The 21,383-nt window shown below is 35.5% G+C and overlaps 1 protein-coding gene and 1 pseudogene across 1 annotated transcript; both read left to right on the forward strand.

Annotated features, from left to right (window-relative positions):
- Nucleotides 1-5,454: 5,454 nt before the first annotated feature.
- Nucleotides 5,455-13,380, forward strand: LOC120167886 (annotated as a pseudogene).
- Nucleotides 13,381-15,636: 2,256 nt separating this feature from the next.
- Nucleotides 15,637-20,099, forward strand: LOC120167887 (sphingoid long-chain bases kinase 1-like; the record flags this gene model as incomplete). The annotated part of the gene is made up of 7 exons (XM_039176773.1): nucleotides 15,637-16,309; nucleotides 16,410-16,778; nucleotides 17,581-17,674; nucleotides 17,776-17,813; nucleotides 17,921-18,067; nucleotides 18,890-18,989; nucleotides 19,255-20,099. Coding segments are annotated over exons 1-7 (2,046 nt in total), but the record flags the coding sequence as incomplete, so codon positions are not given.
- Nucleotides 20,100-21,383: the final 1,284 nt, after the last annotated feature.

Genomic DNA, 21,383 nt, shown 5'->3' on the forward strand with positions numbered 1-21,383 from the left:
TTTTAATTTTAAGAAATTATATTTTAATCTCGATTAATAATTATGGTTAAATTACAATGATAGTATTTATATTTCATGGTATTTTTAATTAGGGCTATTAATTTATATATGAATATGAGGTTATATTTTTAATTTCTTTTATTTTAATCACTGATTAATTATAATTTTATTTTATTATTGATCTTTATTGTTCAATATTTTTAATTTAGTATTTTAATTTTTATCCCCTATAATTTTACTAATTTTTATTTTAATCTCTTATAATTAATAATGATTAAATTATACTATTAATACTTATATTAAATAATTTGTTTATTGATTATAGATATTAGGTGATAATAATTATATTATATATATTTTGGTAATAAAATCAACTGGGTTCACTATTAAAGTTATGTTAATTCAAACTACTTTTGTTTTTTTAAAAAGTTAAAGTTGAAAATTGAATAATATTTTATTACTATTATTGGATTAGAAAAATGTCAATTTCATATTAGATTTAATTGTAATAAAATACTTTAATTTAAAATTATGTAATTTTAAACAATGTTTACAAATATTTGTTTCAATATTTTAAATATAGTATTTAATTATTACTTTATTTTTTATTTCACTTTTTCATTATAAATATGTTAAACCTATTTTTTATTTATGGTAACAACTTTATTAGGTAGATTCTTGATAATGAATACCTACATATATCAATAGAAGGTTAGCACGTGAAGGTTAATAAAGTATTAATTTTGATTATGTTTTGTTGGTTTGTAAATGTGATTATTTGTTTTGTATGGCTTGATCTTTTCTTATTTTATGAATTCAATTTTAAATTTTCCTATTCTTTCATTTTAGTCATTATATTATTATTTTTGTTTCCTACATGTTTATGTATTTATTTACATTACATTTTTTTAAAGGATCGTTGATATTTATTTATTTCTAAATATTAAGAAAGGATTGTCTTAAATTAACTAGATGTCATATTCTAATATTTTTTTAATAAATAAATACCTTACTTATAAAAACAAATATATATATAATTTTAATTTTATTCAAATTTATTTATTTTTCAATTTTAAAGAAATGGGCTGTCTTAAAGTAACTAGATGTCCTTTTATGATATTTTTAAATAAATAAATACCTTATTTATAAAACCTTAAATATATATATATATATATATTAGTTTTATAAAAATTATTTTAATATATTTTTCCTTAGAATTATTCGATTGAATCTGGAATAATAGGATCGTAAATTAAATTCATATTTGAATTCTTAGATTTCCACTAATAGAGACAATTTATGATATTTTTAATATTTTTTCAAAAAATAAATTTCAAAATTATCATATTGTGACACATGTCATTTAATGGGGAAATTAATTCTGTTGACGGTCCGAACACCTAAACGGCTAACGTTTGTAACATTAGGCACCTGGATGGAACGAAATTAATTTAGGTACCTATTTGGGAAAAGCGGTATAGTTTGAGCACTTATTTTGGTATTAACCCTTTTTCAGTCTTTTGATTAGGAATGTCAACGGGGCGGGTTTTGCTCCCCCCGTCCCCGTCCTTGTCCCCGAAATGAATTCCCATCCCCGTCGGGTTTTTTATCGGGGCTCCTCGTCGAGGATTTTTTTTGCTCTGATCCCGAGAACCCGACCCCAACCCGATTCTGAGAAAAATCGAGCAAGTTTTCATAAAAAATAGAAAAAGTGTTCACAAAAAACTGAAAAATTAGTCTACATGATTTACAATTCAAACTACAATCACAAATTCAAACTCAATTCTAAATAATTGTCTAAACTCCAAAATAAAACACATACATAACTAAATACAAATTTGTTCCGATATTCAAATCATACAACGAAGATGCATACGTAATATTAAGTCAAATAAAGCCATCCAAAATCGTCGTGCCACTTTTGTCACTTTCTTTGGTAGGTCCCTACATTGAGAAATTTATCAATAAATCAACCAAATTTCACTTTAATAATTATAAAAGCTAGGATTTAGGGTTTGTATTATATAATTAATATAAAAATATAAAATATTATATATATAATTAATATAAAAAATAAAAAAAAATATTATATATATAATTAATATAAAAAATATAAAACATTATATATATATATATAATTGGGGCCAGGTGGGGATACTGTAACACCCTCAACCCGTATCCGACCCGGATACAAGTCTGAGGTGTCACATTGACTTTTCAAACTTTAATCTTTTAACGAAAACCGATGAAATTTAAAACTTTTATTAAAATAACATTGCCACTGTACACGAGTTAACCAAAACAAGACAAAACTAATCAGAGCATTTGTAACTAACACTTTTCTTACATGCCAACACACTACATACAACAAAATACATATTGTGACTTTACTTCTGATCTGATCGCTGAGTAGAGATATGTTGATCTACAAATTCCTATTCTTGATTCTCCTGCTCTTCAAAACCTACGTGTAAAAACATTTACACGCTAAGTCATAGACTTAGTGAGGCATAATTACATAATAAAGAATTACTAAAATATAAACATGTCGTCTACTATCCAAACACAATTATACTATCATACCATCATTTATTATACCACATATGAGCCAATATAAATCGTAATAATACCATATTAAGATACAATTATATACATCCTCGTTATGTCTTATTTAAGCCCATATACACTATTGAGAACCCAAGGTATACGAGTATTATGAGGTTGTGCACACGTATGCTGTCACCACAGCTCAATGAATATTCCGAAGGACCTATCCAGAGGTCATAAAGATCTTCGGTAACTATCCAAAGGTCATAAAGATCCTCGGTAACTATCCAGAGGTCATAAAGATCTTCGGTAACTATCCAGAGGTCATAAAGATCCTCGGTAACTATCCAGAGGTCATAAAGATCCTCGGTAACTGTCCATAGGTACCGAAGAACCTAGGTAAACTATCCATATGTTCCTTAGAACATAGGTATACTATCCATATGTCTCGAAAGACATAGGTAGTTCTTTGACTCTTGGTATGCCAACTATACTTACAGTTCTCATAACTCATATCATGGGCATTGTCTTTTAACTTATTGCATATTCACATATCATATCACATTTTTCTTTTTCTATAGCTCTTTATCACATGTTCATATGATCATCTTATTACCTATACCTTTTCATATAACCCTTATATACATACATACATACATACATACATACATACATACATACATACATACATACATACATACATACATACATACATACATACATACATACATACATACATACATACATACATACATACATACATACATACATACATACATACATACATACATACATACATACATACATACATACATACATACATACATACATACATACATACATACATACATACATACATACATACATACATACATACATACATACATACATACATACATACATACATACATACATACATACATACATACATACATACATACATACATACATACATACACATACATACATACATACATACATACATACATACATACATACATACATACATACATACATACATACATACACATACATACATACATACACATACATACATACATACATACATACATACATACATACATACATACATACATACATACATACATACATACATACATACATACATACATACATACATACATACATACATACATACATACATACATACATACATACATACATACATACATACATACATACATACATACATACATACATACATGTCATCATTTATGTTTTTATCATACTCCTATAGTATTATCCTTCATCTCTTGTTCATTTTTCATCCAATAACTTATATAAATGTATATATATCACGTATACTAGTTCCTAGGTCCCATCAAACTAGCATATTTTCATATATTTGTAATCATGTAGTTTATTTTTCATATAATTCATGTCAGCCCTCATATGATTTCATATTCATATGCTATATATACTTCGTATTCTTTCTTATGTCCTTTCCATACTTCTTATTTCATATTCTTATGAAATCATATTGATCATTTTAACTATTTCACATATTTAACACATTTATCTACCTATTTACACAACTCATATAATATATATATACTGTAACATGTCAATAAATATGCTCATTCATACCTATAAACCATAACAAACACATCACACACACTTCATATACCTAATATAGATATCTCGTAACTCATTCAATCCCATATGACACATACATTCATATATAAGCTCTAATCTGGAAATAGACTTACCACAATCTGCATAGTATATCCCATAATGCATATGGTATGAATTCATATCATATTTAATAATATTGAATGAATCATGTATCAAGATATTAAATCTAGACTTATCGCAAGTCTAGAACTGAATATACTAACATAATCATATTATGCATATGCACTCACCTTAGCCTTGTTTGAATTGAATCAATTCTAACCCTTCGATTACTTTGAAGCAAAGTCACGTTCAATATCTACATAAGCATAATTTTCAAGATGATTATCAGATGCCTAAGCCTTGAAATTAACCTCTAATAGCCTACCAATTCAAGGGATTAATAGTTTAGTCTCTCTTCTTTCTTCTTCTTTTTTTTCATTATGGGGGAATCGGTTCCCCCCTGGGGGTATCGATTCCCCTCTAGCATTCTGGAAATTCATATTCGTTTGAGGGGGGATCGATTCCCCTTGAATGGGTACCGATTCCCCTAGCCCAGAAATCCCATTTTGAGCTCGAAAATCACCTTATTTCAGCTCAAACCTTCTTATTTCACTTCCTTTAATACTCCTAACTTTAATACACATACTTAAACTTATTTTTATTCCATAATCACTTCTTTAACTTCAAATCTAGTCATTCCTATGTAATTGCAAAAATTATACTAGTTTTGCAACATGTTCAAATTCCTATTCTAACACTTTATATCCCTTAATTAACTTGATGACAAGTCAAATTCAACTTCCAATTCTCAATATAAACTTTATTTCGATATTTCATTCAAAAACTCCAAATCTTTAAATCCTCATAAACTCTTCATCTTGTTGTTTTAAAGCAAATTAATCTTTCCTTAATCTTACTTAGCATCTAATAATCAAAACTAAACTTAAATTTCAGCACATAATCAGCTCAAGAGAAAACTCACCTTTGCTTGGCTTCACACGTGAAGAAGAAGAAGAAAAAAAAATAGAAGAGAACTCTGGAAACCTCTAAACTTTGTTTCCTTCCTTCCACGTGTATCTATATATACCATATATTATTATTATATTTTTCTTTTCTTTACAAATGACCATACTATCCTTTCATTCCTCATTCTTTTCAATTTGATCTTACACCACATTTCTTATATAAGTCTTTAAACCACTCAATTATTCTAATTTAAATCACCAAATTTTGAAACCTTACAATTTAGTCACTAACCCAGTATTGAGGATGTTACAGATACCTTGTCCCGAACCTGAAAAAATCCCTGAATTTTACCTCGATCCCCGACCCGAACTTAACCGGTTTCGGGTGGTTCTGTCATTCCTACTTTTGATTCTATGTTCTGATTTTTATTGCGCAGGACATGTTCGATGATTTGTGTCAATGACAACAGGTTCATCGCGCCGGGTTATTTTACGAGAATCTAGTTCCCCATTTCACGATGTACGATGTGGAATGTCCGGATCATTCATTTTTTAAGTTCACCGATGACGGTCAGTACTTGGTGAGTTTCAGTAAGAACCGTATGGATTTGATTGTTTATAGACCGAAGTGGCTTTCTTACTCGTGCAATGTAGAGGATTGTGATGGTGCCCATTAACTCCCACCCCAAGCTAAGAGGTTCGAGAGTTTCTTCACGCAGTTTTACGTTCGATCACTTGCTTCCTTCAACAAGCTTATATGCAAAGGCTTCTTTCTCTACATGGAGAGTGTTCAATTCGGGATTTTCGCTACTTCCACTGCTCCAGTTCATGGTGCTCGTGACGGAGCTATTCTGGGGATCCCATCGTTTGAAAGAATCACCATTCACCTCGTGAGGTTTGTATAAATCAAGATCAAACACTGCGCCATTAGTTATGGAATACTAAATTCTGTTTCGTTTTGTTCTTAATTTTGTTTTGCAATACAATCAGGTTGCATTGTTGGAAATAAAACACTCACACAAACAACTTTTATTGAAACTCAAACAAATATTACAAGAGCACTCTCACTCAAAAACAAGAACTACAACTCACTCTTATAAGACTTTGCTTCTTCACTCACTTAGAAGCTCTTAATTTTTCTTGATGCTTAAAACTAAAATGGTAAGGGGTATTTATACTACTCAAGAACAATCCTACACCACACAAATAAACTAATTTAAACCATTACAAATTCAACAAATACCTAACTCTCACCTAACTAAATTGATGTAAGCAATGACATCATTACTTAAATGATGTAAGCAATGACATCTTTACTTAAATGATGTAAGCAATGACATCAATTTAGTTTGGGTTTAGGTTTAGGCTCCCATAATGGATCAAGTTTATGATCCAATACCCCCCCTTAAACTTGATCTCGTGACCCCTAGTAGGTTCCTTAATCTTATGAAGTCTTCACTTTTCAGTGGCTTGGTAAAAATATCGGCAACTTGATCTTGTGACTTCACGTATTCAACTTCCACATCGTTTCTTGCAACACACTCCCTTATATAGTGGTAGCGAATGTCGATGTGCTTGCTTCGATCATGGAATACTGGATTCTTCGCTAAGGCAATGGCTGACTTGTTGTCGACACAAACCTTGGTAGGCTCTTCTTGTATCAAACCTATCTCCTTCAATAGATTTCTAAACTAAATTGCATGACAAACGCATGAGGTAGCAGCAACATATTCCGCTTCACAAGTGGACAATGTGACAATCGGTTGTTTCTTTGACATCCATGTGAACGCAATATCTCCCATGAAAAATACGAATCCAGTAGTGCTCCTTCGATTATCTATGTCTCCACCCCAATCACTGTCGTTATATCCAACAAGCTTGTAATCGTTAGAAACTGAATAGAACAAGCCAAAGTCAATTGTACCTTTCAGATAGCGAAGAATTCTCTTTGTGTTTTTAAAATGGGTGGTTGTTGGAGATTCCATATAGCGACTAACCAATCCAACTACGTGAAGAATATCGGGTCTCATGCAAGTTAGATAGCGTAGACTTCCTACCAAACTTTTGAAGAATGTTGGATCTACACTTTCGCCTTCTTCATGTTTGGTCATCTTGATCCCGTATTCTGCCGGTGTGCTTATTGGCTTACAGTTCTCCATCTTGAACTTCTTCAGTATCTCCTTTGCATAGCTTTCCTGTTAAATGAAAATTCCATCATTTTGTTGCTTAACTTCAATGCCAAGGTAGTACGCCATGAGCCCGATGTCTGTCATCTCAAATTCTTTCATCATCACATCCTTGAATTCATTAAACATGCTTGGGTTACTTCCAGTGAAGATCAAATCGTCCACGTAGAGGCACACAATCAAAATATCTCCATCTTTGATCTTGATATATAGAGCATGCTCGTAGGGACATTTTTTGAAGCCATTCTCTTGGAAGTACTTATCGATTCGGCTATTCCATGCCCTTGGTGCTTGTTTTAGCCCGTAAAGAGCCTTCTTCAACACCAACACCTTGTCTTCGTGCCCTTTGACTTCATAGCCTGATGGTTGCTGAATGTAAACTTCCTCTTCAAGAACTCCATTTAGGAAGGTAGACTTTACATCCATCTGTTGTATCTTCCACTTGTTTTGAGCTGCCAAAGAAATGATTAGTCTGATAGTCTCCAATCGAGCAACAGGAGCAAATACCTCATCATAGTCAATTCCAGCCTTTTGACTATAGCCTTTAGCAACTAGCCTCGCCTTGTGCCTTTCAATCTCTCCTTTGGCGTTTTGCTTTGTTTTGTACACCCATTTGACACCTATCGCCTTATGTCCCTTGGGAAGTGAGGTAAGTTCCCATGTGTCATTCTTCTCAATGGCCTTGATTTCTTCGTCCATCGCATCTCTCCATTTCTTTTCTTGTACCGCTTCTTGAAAGCTCACTAGTTCACAATCGGCAAATAGACAAAATAATGTAAGATTATCTTGTCGTTCAGTTACCTCATAGATATCTCTAAGGCTTCTTGTGCGTTGCACAACTCTTTCACTTTGACTCCCACTTGACGATGATGAAGGTGATGAGTCTCCTTGAGTGGCTGATGTTGGTGAAGTGGGTGGAGTTGCAAGCTATTGTTGAGATTCATCTAGTTGCTCCTTCATTGTCTGCTCATCTTCTTCAAACTGAGGAAAGAAATTGAAGTCATCTGTATGAGAGTTAAAATCCCATTCTCCTTCTTCGTTGAAGACCACATCTCGACTAATCACAAACTTCTTATTGTCTGGATTGTACAACTTGTAACCCTTCGAATTAGCATCATAGCCGATGAAGATAAAACTCTCGCTTTTATCATCAAGCTTCGTTCTTCTCTCGTCTGGTACGTGAACATGGGCTATACTTCCAAAGGTTCTCAAATGGGAAATGCCAGGCTTTCTTCCACTCCATGCTTCTTGCGGTGTCTTTCCCCATACACTTCTTGTTGGAGATCGGTTTGTCAAGTAGACTGCACACGCTACTGCCTCTGGCCAAAATTCCTTAGGTAGTTTCTTACTTTTGAGCATGCTTCGTGCCATGTCGAGGATTGTTCTGTTCTTTTTTTCTGCCATACCATTTTGCTGGGGGGGATCTAGGAACTGTCATTGGTCGACGAATTCCATTTGCTTCACAGAACTCTTGAAACTCCCTGGAAGTAAATTCTCCACCTCGATCAGATCTCATGGCTTTGATCTTTCTACCACTTTCTCTCTCCACTGCTGCTTTGAACTTCTTAAAGACTTCAAAAACTTCTGACTTCTGTTTCAAGAAATATACCCAGGTTTTTCTTAAAAAATCATCAATGAAGAGAAGAAAATAGTTACTGTTACCGAGAGAGCTCGGCTTGATCGATCCACACACATCGGTATGGATGAGCTCGAGTGGCTTCTTGGCTCTTGTCTCTGACTCCTTTGGAAAGCTTTTCCTGAATTGTTTCCCAGCTAGACACCCTTCACAAAGCTGGTCAGGATGGTTGATGCGAGGTAGTCCCTTCATAATCTCCTTCTTAGATAGCAGCTCTAGACCTCCAAAATTGAGATGCCCAAATCGAAAATGCCAAAGCCATTATGCATCTTTATAGCAAGCTTTCAGGCACTTTGCAACATCATTTTGTATGTTGATCAAGAACATTCTATTCTTTGACATCATCACTTTAGCAATGAAGTTATTATTATCATCTTTTATAGAAAGATTATAATTATTCATATGAATATCATAACCTTTCTCTACCAGTTGCCCTAAACTTAAGATGTTACTTTTCATATTGGGCACATAGTAGACATTTGAAATAAATTAATGTCTCCCATATTTCAAACGGATAAGAATGTTACCTCTCCCTTTCACTGCTATTGTGGAATCATCTCCAAACGAAACATTTCCGCTTACTGACTCGTCTAGCTCCACGAACATGTCTTTCCTTCCACACATGTGATTGCTTGTACCACTGTCAAGATACCGGGAATTTGCTTGGCCACCATCAGTTTCCTTTCGTGCTAGAAGAAGAGTTTCTTTGCCATCTATCTTTTCCTCCACGTAGTTAGCCTTCTCCTCAATTTTGTTGTTGGAAGCTCTACATTCTTAAGCATAATGCCCAAACTTTTGACAATTATAACATCGAACTTGAGATTTTTCACGCCTTGAGTTCGGATTGATTCTTCCACGGCCTCGTGTTGAGCTTTCTCCTTTCTCATAGTTGTTGTTGGAATTATTGTTGTTGTAATTCCAGCCTCGTCCATGACCTTGACTTCCACCTCGTCCATGGCCTCTACCTCTGCCTTGGCCACGTTGGTTTCTATCATTGCGTTCGCTTTCATGCATATCTTTGAGTTGCAGCTTGAGGAGTTGCTCAGTAAACTCATGCTTCTTCTTATGCTTCTCTTCGTATGCTTGCAATGATCCTTGGAGTTGCTCGATCGTCATTTCTTCCAAGTCTTTAGTTTCTTCCATCGTCACGACGATGTGCTCAAATTTGGGATCCAACGAATGGAGTATCTTCTCTATTATCCTCACATTGTCTAACTTTTCACCATTTCTTTTTAATTGATTAGAAACATCTACTACTCTTGAGAAATAATCTGAAATAGACTCAGATGCTTTTATGTTTAAGGATTCGAATTCACCTCTTAATGTTTGGAGACAAACTTTCTTCACTTGCTCGGATCCTTTGTAAGAGGTTTGCAGCTTCTCCCACGCTTCCTTGCTAGAGCTTGCACTTGAAATCTTTTCAAAACCATCATCATCTAATGCTTTATAGATGAGGTAAAGAGCCTTCTTGTCTCTCTTTCTTGAATCCTTCAAAGTTGTCTTTTGATCTGGTGTAAGAGTAGCAAAAGTATCATCATCCACAGGCTCGTTATAGCATTTCTCTATGATATCCCACACATCTTGTGATCCAAGAAGTACCTTCATTTTTATACTCTAATTGTCTTAGTTGTTGTTGTTGAGTGTCGGAACTTGGAATGGTGCCATACCATTTGCCATATCTCTCAATATAATGAGATTTTGTAAAATCCGATTGCAAGAATGAATCCAGAATGCCGAAAAAACCTTGGGAGGGACTTGGACAACTCGGTCAAGGGCTCCAACTCGGCTCAACTCGGTGAGTCAACTCGATTTTCTGGCAGCGGTCTTCCGGCGGTGCGTGGCGGTGCGTCAGAACTGATATTGAGAAAATTCTGGCGGCGGCGGATTCCTCTCGTCGAGACCTTCGATCTTTCCAACTCGCTCTGATACCGCTTTGTTGGAAATAAAACACTCACACAAACAACTTTTATTGAAACTCAAACAAATATTACAAGAGCACTCTCACTCAAAAACAAAAACTACAACTCACTCTTATAAGACTTTGCTTCTTCACTCACTTAGAAGCTCTTAATTTTTCTTGATGCTTAAAACTAAAATGGGAAGGGGTATTTATACTACTCAAGAACAATCCTACACCACACAAATAAACTAATTTAAATCATTACAAATTCAACAAATACTTAACTCACACCTAACTAAATTGATGTAAGCAATGACATCATTACTTAAATGATGTAAGAAATGACATCTTTACTTAAATGATGTAAGCAATGACATCAATTTAGTTTGTGTTTGGGTTTAGGCTCCCATAATGGATCAAATTTATGATCTAATACGTTCGATCACTTGCTTCCTTCAACGAGCTTATATGCAAAGGCTTCTTTCTCTACATGGAGAGTGATCAATTCGGGATTTTCGCTACTTCCACTGCTCCAGTTCATGGTGCTCGTGACGGAGCTATTCTGGGGATCCCATCGTTTGAAAGAATCACCATTCACCTCGTTGGGTTTGTATAAATCAAGATCAAACGCTGCACCATTAGTTATGGAATACTAAATTCTGTTTCGTTTTGTTCTTAATTTTGTTTTGCAATACAATCAGGTTGCATGACGGGTTTAAAGTAGGTGAGAAGGTGTTTCACAATGATTGTTTCAATTTCATCCACAATGCGGGTGCCTTCTTGTACGATGATCTGCTCTCGGTTGTATCGCTTCGTTATCAAACGATATACATTATTCAAATCAGGGATTCCGGGAGCCTTGTCGATGTTCGAGCCATTGGTGCGTATTGTCGTGAAGATGATGAGCTTTTTATAAATTCCAGTTCTCAGGCATGATGCTTTTGCTTTTATGTTCTCTATTCTAGTTTTATCATGTACTTAGGCTTCACTGATTCTATTGCAAATGCTATTACTGCCTTACTAGTAAACTGACGTACTTATTGGGTTTTTCAATTCATGTACCTCCTGTTAGTGTGTAGAGCTCTTCAATGTCGAGTTACTTTCTCTCTCGAAAATGTTTTGGACACAAATGGCTTTCTCATTAACATGTATCTCTGGACCCTGCCCATAGTGTTTATCATTTTAGTTGTTAAACCTGAGAGCCTAACTATTTTTCACTAACAATCTGACTATTGATGCTAAAACTTCAAAACATCCGACGAAAGTTAACTGCATCAGTTGTCGGGCAATCGTGGAGACCTTGTAGATAATGGTATAAACCGTGACCAGCCTAATCCAAACAATTCTTTTTTGAGTGGTATCAAACAACGCTTGCTTTCGTTCATATTCCGAGAAATATGGAGTGAAGAAACAGATCAAACCCAGGTTTTTCTCTCATTATTTTGTCTGTTTTGTCTTGTTGAATTCTTGAACAATCACATGATCTATTACTTCATTCAGAATGCAGCGGCCGAGCTTTACCTTCTCTTTGAATGTTTCTGTGATCATTTCCATGCAATATCAATACATTCGATGCGTATGAATTTCGTATCTTTTCACTCAAATAATATTCATGCACTTGAACACCTAAAGTGGATGAAGAATAAAGCCCCCAGTGCCTCGCAGGTGTGAGTTTCGTAACCGGAAGTTGTTGCTAGTCTACTATTTTACGGTTCTCTTGTATCTTCTCTGGAATTCTCTTCTGATAGTTTTCCGGCATGGTGTCTTAAGTCTTCAATCTTCGGTTTTGCATGTCTAATTGCCTCACGACTCTTCTGCAGTTTGTAAAGAAGACGCTATCCTCGTTGCCTTTAACTTGTCAAGCAACGAGTCCTTCTCCCTACCTCGATCAGTCTCTCTTCCGCTTCGATGAGAAGGTGTGATTCACAGGCTGCTAGTCAAACCCCATGCTTTCTTCCTCATTTTTATGTCGACATTCTTTTCGTATCAGACGTTTAAGGCCATAGTTTCTCTTTGTTCTGTGTATGCCTTCGCTATCCTTCTTGTTTATTAGCACCCCACGAATCCGGTTTATCGATGCCTAACCATTTTCTGGCATGTTCTTGCAGCTAATAACTGCAACCGACCGGCCCAGACAAGCAGCAGATCATCCCGTCAGATTCATTTCTAGGAGGCAACCGAACATTCACAACTTTAAGATCAAGACAGGCAATACTCTTTCCTTGTATTATCCGATTATTTAAACTCGAGTTTTTCTCCAACCTTTCCCTTTGTAGTATGAGAAAAATTAACGGTTTAAACTTTTCCGGTTTAGGCTCGGAATTCGGTGGCGCGGATGGTCGGAGCAAAAGGTATTCGCATTTCATGTTCCATCCTTTTCTGCCCTCGGCTCTCTCCTTCATCCAGCCCTCTTTGTTCACGCCGCCATCGGCGGTGAATATTCACTTCCAGGGATAGTGTTTTTTGTGTGAGTATTTGCTTTGATGGCCGCTATCCTCGTTTTGAAATGCCTTGTGCTAGTTTTTGTTGTTTGGTATCATATAGACCTAACACTGAGAGTCGAAATAGACTCGAACATGATGATCTAAATTTGACCTGAAACTCAAAAAACCGAATCGAACATAAACCAACCTAAATTTTAGCCAAACAGAAAAGTAATTCAAACTAAAAGAAACCAAATCGAATCGAAATGGGTGTCCCTTGTTCCCATATGTAATGGGGTAAGAGAGAGGTAAAATAGTAGGCTGCCCCCAACACCAGGTTGAGAGCAGCTTTCGTAGAAGACCTCCGAATTATGAAATGCCTTCCGTGGGACTCGATCCCACGACCTTAAAATAAGAACCTTGTGTTCTATCAACTGAATTAGATAGTCATCTCCAAATCGAATCAAAAATCGACCAGAATTTTAACTAGTTGTCATGTACATTTGATACTTAGGTAGATGGTTAAAAGTTTTTCATTGAAGTACATTAGAGGTCATTATTTAATAAAAAAACTATGTTTAAATAATTATTTTGGTCATTAAACTTTCAAAAAGTATATAATGGTCAGTAAAGTTACATAATTTAGATATATTTCTTTTGTAAATTATATCATTCGCTATCAATCTATTGTTTTTTATGGTCACTAAATTACCTTTTTGTTAAAAGTATCACTGACTTTATTTTTTTCTACTTTGTTCATCGGTCATTGAAAATATAATGACGATACTAACATGTGTTATCGTTATATTAATCAAATAAGAATATTACAAAAATAACATGTTGTTGATGACAAAAGGAAAAAAGGGTAAATTACACAAATGGTCCCTTGATTATAGGATGTTATTTTATTGAGTCACTTGATTGTTAAAAATTACAAAATAGTCCATTGATTATAGGATGTTGCTTTGTTAATTCCCTCGACTATTAGAAGTTTCAAATGGTTACCTGATTATTCATATGTTTCAAACTCATTTTTTTCGTTGGAAAATTAATGACAGTCTAAGTTGAATGTTAACCTACTTATTGAGATATGATAACCTTTTGAGATTATGAGATCAGAATTTACCATAGCAAAGTCAGCAGGTTAACGTTTAACTTAAAATGTCATAAATTTTTTTAATAGAAAATGACAAGTTCGGAACATGTAAACAGTTGAGTAAAAATTTTGTAAATTTTAATAGTCAATAGACTTAATAAAGTAATATCCTATAGTTAAGGGATCATTTTATAACTTTTAATAGTCGAAGGACTCAATGAAGCATAACTCTATAATTGAAGAACCATTTGTGTATTTTACTCCAAAGAAAATGATGTGTAATTTTTTTAAAATAAAGAAATGTCATATCAATTTTAAGGGTAAATTCCGTGTTTAGTATTTAAACTATCAGTTTTGGTTCTCTTTAGTACCTAAACTTTCAATTTTTTCAAAACCGTACCTAAAGTTCAAATTTTGTTTCATTTTAGTATCCGCCCTTATAAATTTTAGTTTTTGTTTCGTTCTATTAACCTCATTCAAAAGTTAAGTTTTGAAAATAAAATGAAAGTTTAGATATTAAAACGGACCAAACTCCAAAATGATAGTTTAAATACTAAACGTGTTATGTTTGTAACGACAATGTACTAAAATGAAATGAAAACTAAACGTTAGGCATGATTTTATAGGGGAAAATTTATGTACTAAATACTTAGTTTATCCCAATTTGAATCGTAGATGATGAAAATAACGTTCATTAACAATGTTTTTATAGGGGAAAATTAATTTAATGATCAAAAAATAAATAATATATAAAATGATGACTAACATTGTAGGTTACCCCAAAAAAATCAAATTATGATATAAACACGATAAATTTAATATAATTAGATAATACATAAATATGATATATTATTATTTTCTTATCCAATAATATTAATAGTTTTTTTAAAATACAGAAAAATCATTTTATCTTAAAAGAAAAACTTATTCATATTTATCTTTATTAGTAATATTTTATTATTCTTATAATTGTTCCATTTAATAATAAGAAATAAGTAGACTTTTTTTTACAAAAAAAGAATTATTACTTGGACTTATAATTTAATTTTAATTTCAATTTTACGATTAGTGGTGTATGGATTACCGATTCACCGTAGCTCCGATCAACAAATCCCGTAATCTCAACCAACTAATACCATTCCGACGGCCTTCGCCGGTGAGTCTCGATTTACGTTTAAATTCGGTTTCCATTTGTTTTCAAAGCGTTCCAAGTCAGCAAATTATTCACATTTCGATTAATAATTCGTAGGTTGATCTAACATAATTATCTTACGATTCGATTCGCATTGTGAGGAGACCTATGATCATTCTTGAGCTCGCATTGTCATAATCTCCTGGTTTTCTCTACAGCTGGTGTGAGATTATAAGAAAAGAGAGAAGGAACTATCTTTTTTTTTTTGTATGTCTGTGTTTGTTTCTCGTTAGTTGTGGATTTTGGCAACGACAATTACGGGCATGAACGGATATGTCAAAAAGTGGAAGTCTATCAAGGAGTGGTAATAGAGTGTCATCGTCATCGCTGCCACCGCAGCCGTTGAGTCGGCTGAGCTTTTGCTCGCAGTTAGCAACTCACTATTCCCCAATTGTGTTCCCAGAGAAACGTACTAAGAAGCTGCAGGCTTCCTTTCGATGTGACAAAGCCCCCGTCGCGAATGATCAGCCGGATAAATCGAAGTGTGACGAGCACCGGATCGATATCCGAGAAGGGGATGAAAAATCTGATTTGCTTGGTTATGTGGTTCACTCAGGTAGGCTCATTTTAGATAAGAGAAAGAACGTTCCCGCTAATACTAATGCTGCTGAAGTAGAGCAGAATTCTGCCACTGATGTTGCCAACCAAGAAGCTGTTGCTGCTACACTCACTAGCAAGGCATTGGTTTGGGGTTCTCGTGTCTTGTCTCTTGAAGACGTCGTATCGGTAACCATTTCATCCCTGAATAAATTGTTGGAATGAATAAGTATTTATTTTGGATTTTGTGAGTTTGCAATCAGTCTATTTAGGTTCTTTATCTTGGCAGGTATCTTACAATGTTGGTGTTAGACATTTCATTGTGCATTCTTATCCTCTGAAAAAGGGTTCTTATGGCCTTTCGTGTTTTATTAAATCAAAGAGAAGGCGAAAGGATAATCGTTTCGTGGCTTCTAGTGTAGAAGAGGCAGTTCGATGGGTTGTTGGGTTTGCAGATCAGCAGTGTTTTATCAATTGTTTGTCTCAGACTTTAGTTTCTTCAGAGGAGCAAGGTTCTGAAACTTTTCCTGTGGATACTCCTCCTGAACTCTTGGTTAGGTGCAAGAATCCACCAAAAATGCTTGTTATATTGAATCCAAGGTCAGGCCATGGTCGTTCTATTAAAGTTTTCCATGGCATTGCTGAACCAATATTCAAGGTATGTTGGTGTATATTGTATCTTAGCAATTTATGTTCCCCTCAAATGAATAAGTACATGCTAATTCTCTTAGGTGACCTGCATGGATTGTTTCTCTGTATCTGATGGTTGTGCGATTTTAGCTATTATTTCCTGCTTTGTGATCCAAAGTTAGTCTGAACATCCCTTCGTTGCATCTAGATCTTGTAGGTTCGTTCTTCAAATCATTCTTTAAGAAATATGCGAGCACTTCCCCATAATTGCTTCAAGCAATGAACCTACACTGATTTAACTTTTTGCGCTTTACTTGTATGGGAAAAGTGTTTTCAGGGTCAAATGAATTTTAGAAATGAAGATGGGTTAGGATTCCTTGTAACAACCGTACAGGTCATGGCAAAACTATTAAGAAGTAAAAAAATAATAATAATAAATAAAAAAACCCTTATATTATCAACCTTATATCATGTTCTGAAATGGGGGTTGCTTTAATTTCAGTGGGAATTGGACCCTAACCACAGGTTTAGGGTGTAGCATTTATCATTGATAGGTTGCTAAATTTTAGGATGTCCAAGTTTACAAGTGTCCTTAAATGGATGTAAATAGGTCTGCATAAAAATGAATAAATTCAGTGGGTACATCTTTTGTTCCCTGCCGGATATCATGGACCCTTTTGCATACTTAGCTTCGCATGTGACTATTTGTAACTATCTGTAAATTCTTATCTTATGGAAGGTGTCAGCTTATTCTAATACAGATGTTAAGACACACAATTTATAGTTCAACCTTCTATTGAGTTTCAAATTTTATATGCAAACTGTGACAGCTTGCAGGGTTTAAATTGGAGGTAGTCAAAACAGCATCCGCCGGCCATGCAAAAAAGCTGGCATCTACTGTTGATATCAGCACATGCCCTGATGGTAGTAGTACTTGAATACTCAAGTATTTACTCTAGCTTATGTTTTTTTATAATTTTCAGCGTCTTATTCATTAATATGAATCTAAATCATTCTACTTTCAGGAATTATATGTGTTGGGGGTGATGGTATTATCAATGAGGTTAGGCATTTCAAATTTAGTTAAATTGGCTTGCGTACTATTATGAAGTCTGCTGGTATTTCTGTTTTTTCCATTAAGTAGTTATCTCATCTTGGAAAATTTATTAGGTTCTAAATGGTCTTCTTCATAGAGACAATCAAAAAGAAGGAATTTCTATACCCATTGGAATCATACCAGCAGGTTCTGATAATTCACTGGTTTGGACTGTTCTTGGAGTTAGAGATCCGGTCTCCGCTGCAATTTCTATTGTTAAGGTAATGCTTCTTAGCAAGTTCAACATGAGTCTGTGCTTTGGTTATTCTGTTGTCCCTTTATAGATTGATACCTGTCTTCTCTTCAAAACCTTTTGATCCATGGGTCATAAATAGGTTAGCAATGCTTTGATGATCCTAATTCTGTTGCTCCAAAGATTATTGGAGTCTGTATTTCAAGGACGAGCTGGTGTAGTAGGAACACTGTCCTTAAAACTGATTCCACCCTCTCCAGTAATATCCTGGTCTCAAGAAGAGATACGGGGGCTTCTGGTTTCCCAGGATTCAACAGCCAGTTATCTCTTAAATTTTGCACCTGAACTACAGAGATTGACTTACCGGTCTTTGGTTGCCACCAGCTTGTTATTTAAGTCACTAATTCACTTTTAAGTAGTATATGACACTAATTATTTTCAATAAACAGACACGAGAGGAAAGCTTAGTGCAATGAGAACTAGAAATATGCATGCTTAGCAAAATTAACAAGCCTAGTTGCAGGTTTACCAAGCCTAAGTACGTTTGTATGTTGATGTTTGTAGTGGATACCATCTATTGATATGTATTAGATTATGTGTCATTATAATTAAACTGAACTATTTCTAACAATCCCTAACAATTCAAATTACTTAGCTGGTGAACTGAAATATGCTATTCATAATGGTCAGTATCTTTTGCTGTTGCTTCTCAATTAGTGGAAGCATGGTCTTTTTGTAATGACCACCATAATATGAAGAATGGTGGTAATACTAGATTTTCTTTTTATAGACGCATTAACTTCCTACTGTGCTTTTTGTTGCTTACAATTGAGGTTCTCGTTGGTTTCAGGGAGGCCTTACTGCGACAGATGTTTTTGCCGTTGAGTGGGTTCAGATCGGTATTATTCACTTTGGGATGACGTGCTCCTATTATGGTTTTGCCAGTGATGGTATGTATTAGTTAAGAGATGATCTATCCTAGTTAGAACAATATCAATCAGTCATATGTTCTTCCTAGAAATATATATATATATATATATATATATGAAGTGGACTGATTATGCTTGGATGCTTCCTGACTAACATACCTGAACATGTGGCCAACTTGACTGTGAGATGCAGTTATGATCTTTTTAATCCTTTTGGAATGATTTGAGTATTCAACCTCAGTTCCTTACAGATATTGAGTTTGTCTCTTTTTCTCATCTGTTGCAGTGTTAGAACTTTCTGAGAAATATCAGAAACGATTTGGTCCTCTGCGATATTTTGTTGCCGGGTTCCAAAAATTTCTGTGGTTGCCGAAGTACAACTACGAAGTCGAGTACCTTCCAGCCGCAAAAGAGGATCGAGGCAGTAAAAACTCTGCTGATAGGGAAGTAGTTGACATGTCAGACCTGTACACAGATGTTATGAGGAGGTCAAACACGGATGGCATTCCCAGAGCTTCTAGTTTATCTAGTATAGATTCAATAATGAATCCTAGTCGAATGTCTGGGGGTGAGATGGACACATTTGGTACCACCCATGTTGGCACCGAACCATCTGATTACGTGCGAGGCTTTGATCCCAAGATCAAATGGCCATCATCTGGGCGAAGCAATGTGGCAGCTGAGCCGGAGGTTATTCATCCCCAGTTACCACATTCAACCACTCTAAACTGGCCTAGGACCAGAACAAAATCCAGGACAGATAAAGGATGGAGTGGGTTAACGGCAGCAAAAGATCCTTCTAGATGTTCTCGGGGTAATGCTGCAATAAATGACAAAGAGGATATATCTTCTACATTGTCCGATCCAGGTCCAATTTGGGATGTTGAACCAAAGTGGGATGCCGAGGTTAATTGGGAAGTCGAAAATCCAATCGAGTTACCAGGGCCATCAGATGATGTTGAATCGGGTGGAAATAAGGAAGCTGTACCAAGACTAAAAGATAAATGGGTTGTAACTGAGGGGCCATTTCTCGGCATCCTTGTGTGCAACCATGCATGCAGAACTGTGCAGAGTTCTCAGGTGGTGGCTCCAAGAGCCGAACACGACGACAACACCATGGATATGCTTTTTGTAGACACCCGTTTTTGTCCGGGTCTTTTATATTTATTTTTTTATTATTAATTATTATTATTATTATTAATTTTACATATTACACTTTTGCAGGCTTAGAAGCCCAATTCAGATTACAAAGGCCCAATCCCGGAGCCCAACAACCCAAACCAGAAGCCCACTGGAACCCAAATCACTGGCCCAATCCCGAAGCCCAATCCAGTAGATAATCTAAACCCTAAAACTTTAGGGTTTCTAAAACCCTAAACCAAGAGAGCAGCCACGCCGCCTCTTCCAAACCAGCCGCACGTTGATCTTCACCGGTCATTCCTGAGCCGCGTGAGTTGCTATCGAGCCAACCCAAGCCACCAAGCATCTCTCAAGTCAAGTTCATCATCAACAGTGGATGAAAAATAATCCATCAGTCAGTGATTCAAAGAAAAAATCAAATAAAATCAAGCAAGTACACAAGAAATCCCGAAAAATCGGGATGTAATCATACAAAGTCAGTGAGACCCATCTCCTATTTTCCTAGATATCATCATCATCTCACCAGAAATCCAGAGGCAAGCAAACATAAAAGAGAAAAGAAGAGAAAATGGAGGACGGTCGGTGATAAAAAAAACAGAGAATAGAGAAAAAAGAGAGATACGAAACAAAAAAAGAGAGAGAAGAAAGAAAAGTTTTACCTTCTCGAACCACCACCGGGAATCTCGTTGTGACCTTCTCCGATCTCAGCTAGCCCCATATCTGAAGGTAAAGCCTTCTCCTCTTCTAGGTTAGTTAGGGTTGGAGTGCAGTGGGTTTTGGGGTTTTGATTCACTTAGGTTTTTTTAGGTGAGAGAGAGATGAGGTTACTCCCCATGGCCACCGATCTACGGTGGCCGGGAGTTTAGGGTTTAAATCCTCGGTTGAGGGAGAGAGAAGGAAGGCGAAGAGGAGGGTCGAGAACCATTTTGGCTCTCTGTCTCTGGAAGGAGAGGGAAGACTGAAGGGTTTAGGGTTCTCTAGGGTTTTCACCGCCGATTTACGGCGTTTGTGACTTCTGTTTTTTCTCCACGGCGGAGAGAGGCGGAGGATAAAGGAGAGAGGTGGAGGGCCTCTTTGGTTCTCTGTTTTCTGGAGGAGAAAGGGAGATCGGCTGAGGGTTGAAATGGGTTAGGGTTTTCAAATAACCCTTTAAGTGGGTTATGTTACAAACGTCGAGCGACGTCGTTCTGAACAGGGTTGGGGCCACGTATTTGAGGAAAAAGGGATATTGTTGGTTTCAGTCCCTCATCTTCTGATAGTTCTCCCCCGTGTTTT

This window comes from Hibiscus syriacus, unplaced genomic scaffold (assembly GCF_006381635.1).
Source record: "Hibiscus syriacus cultivar Baekdansim isolate YM2019G1 unplaced genomic scaffold, ASM638163v2 tig00111706_pilon, whole genome shotgun sequence".
In the NCBI taxonomy this organism is placed as follows: Eukaryota; Viridiplantae; Streptophyta; class Magnoliopsida; order Malvales; family Malvaceae; genus Hibiscus; species Hibiscus syriacus.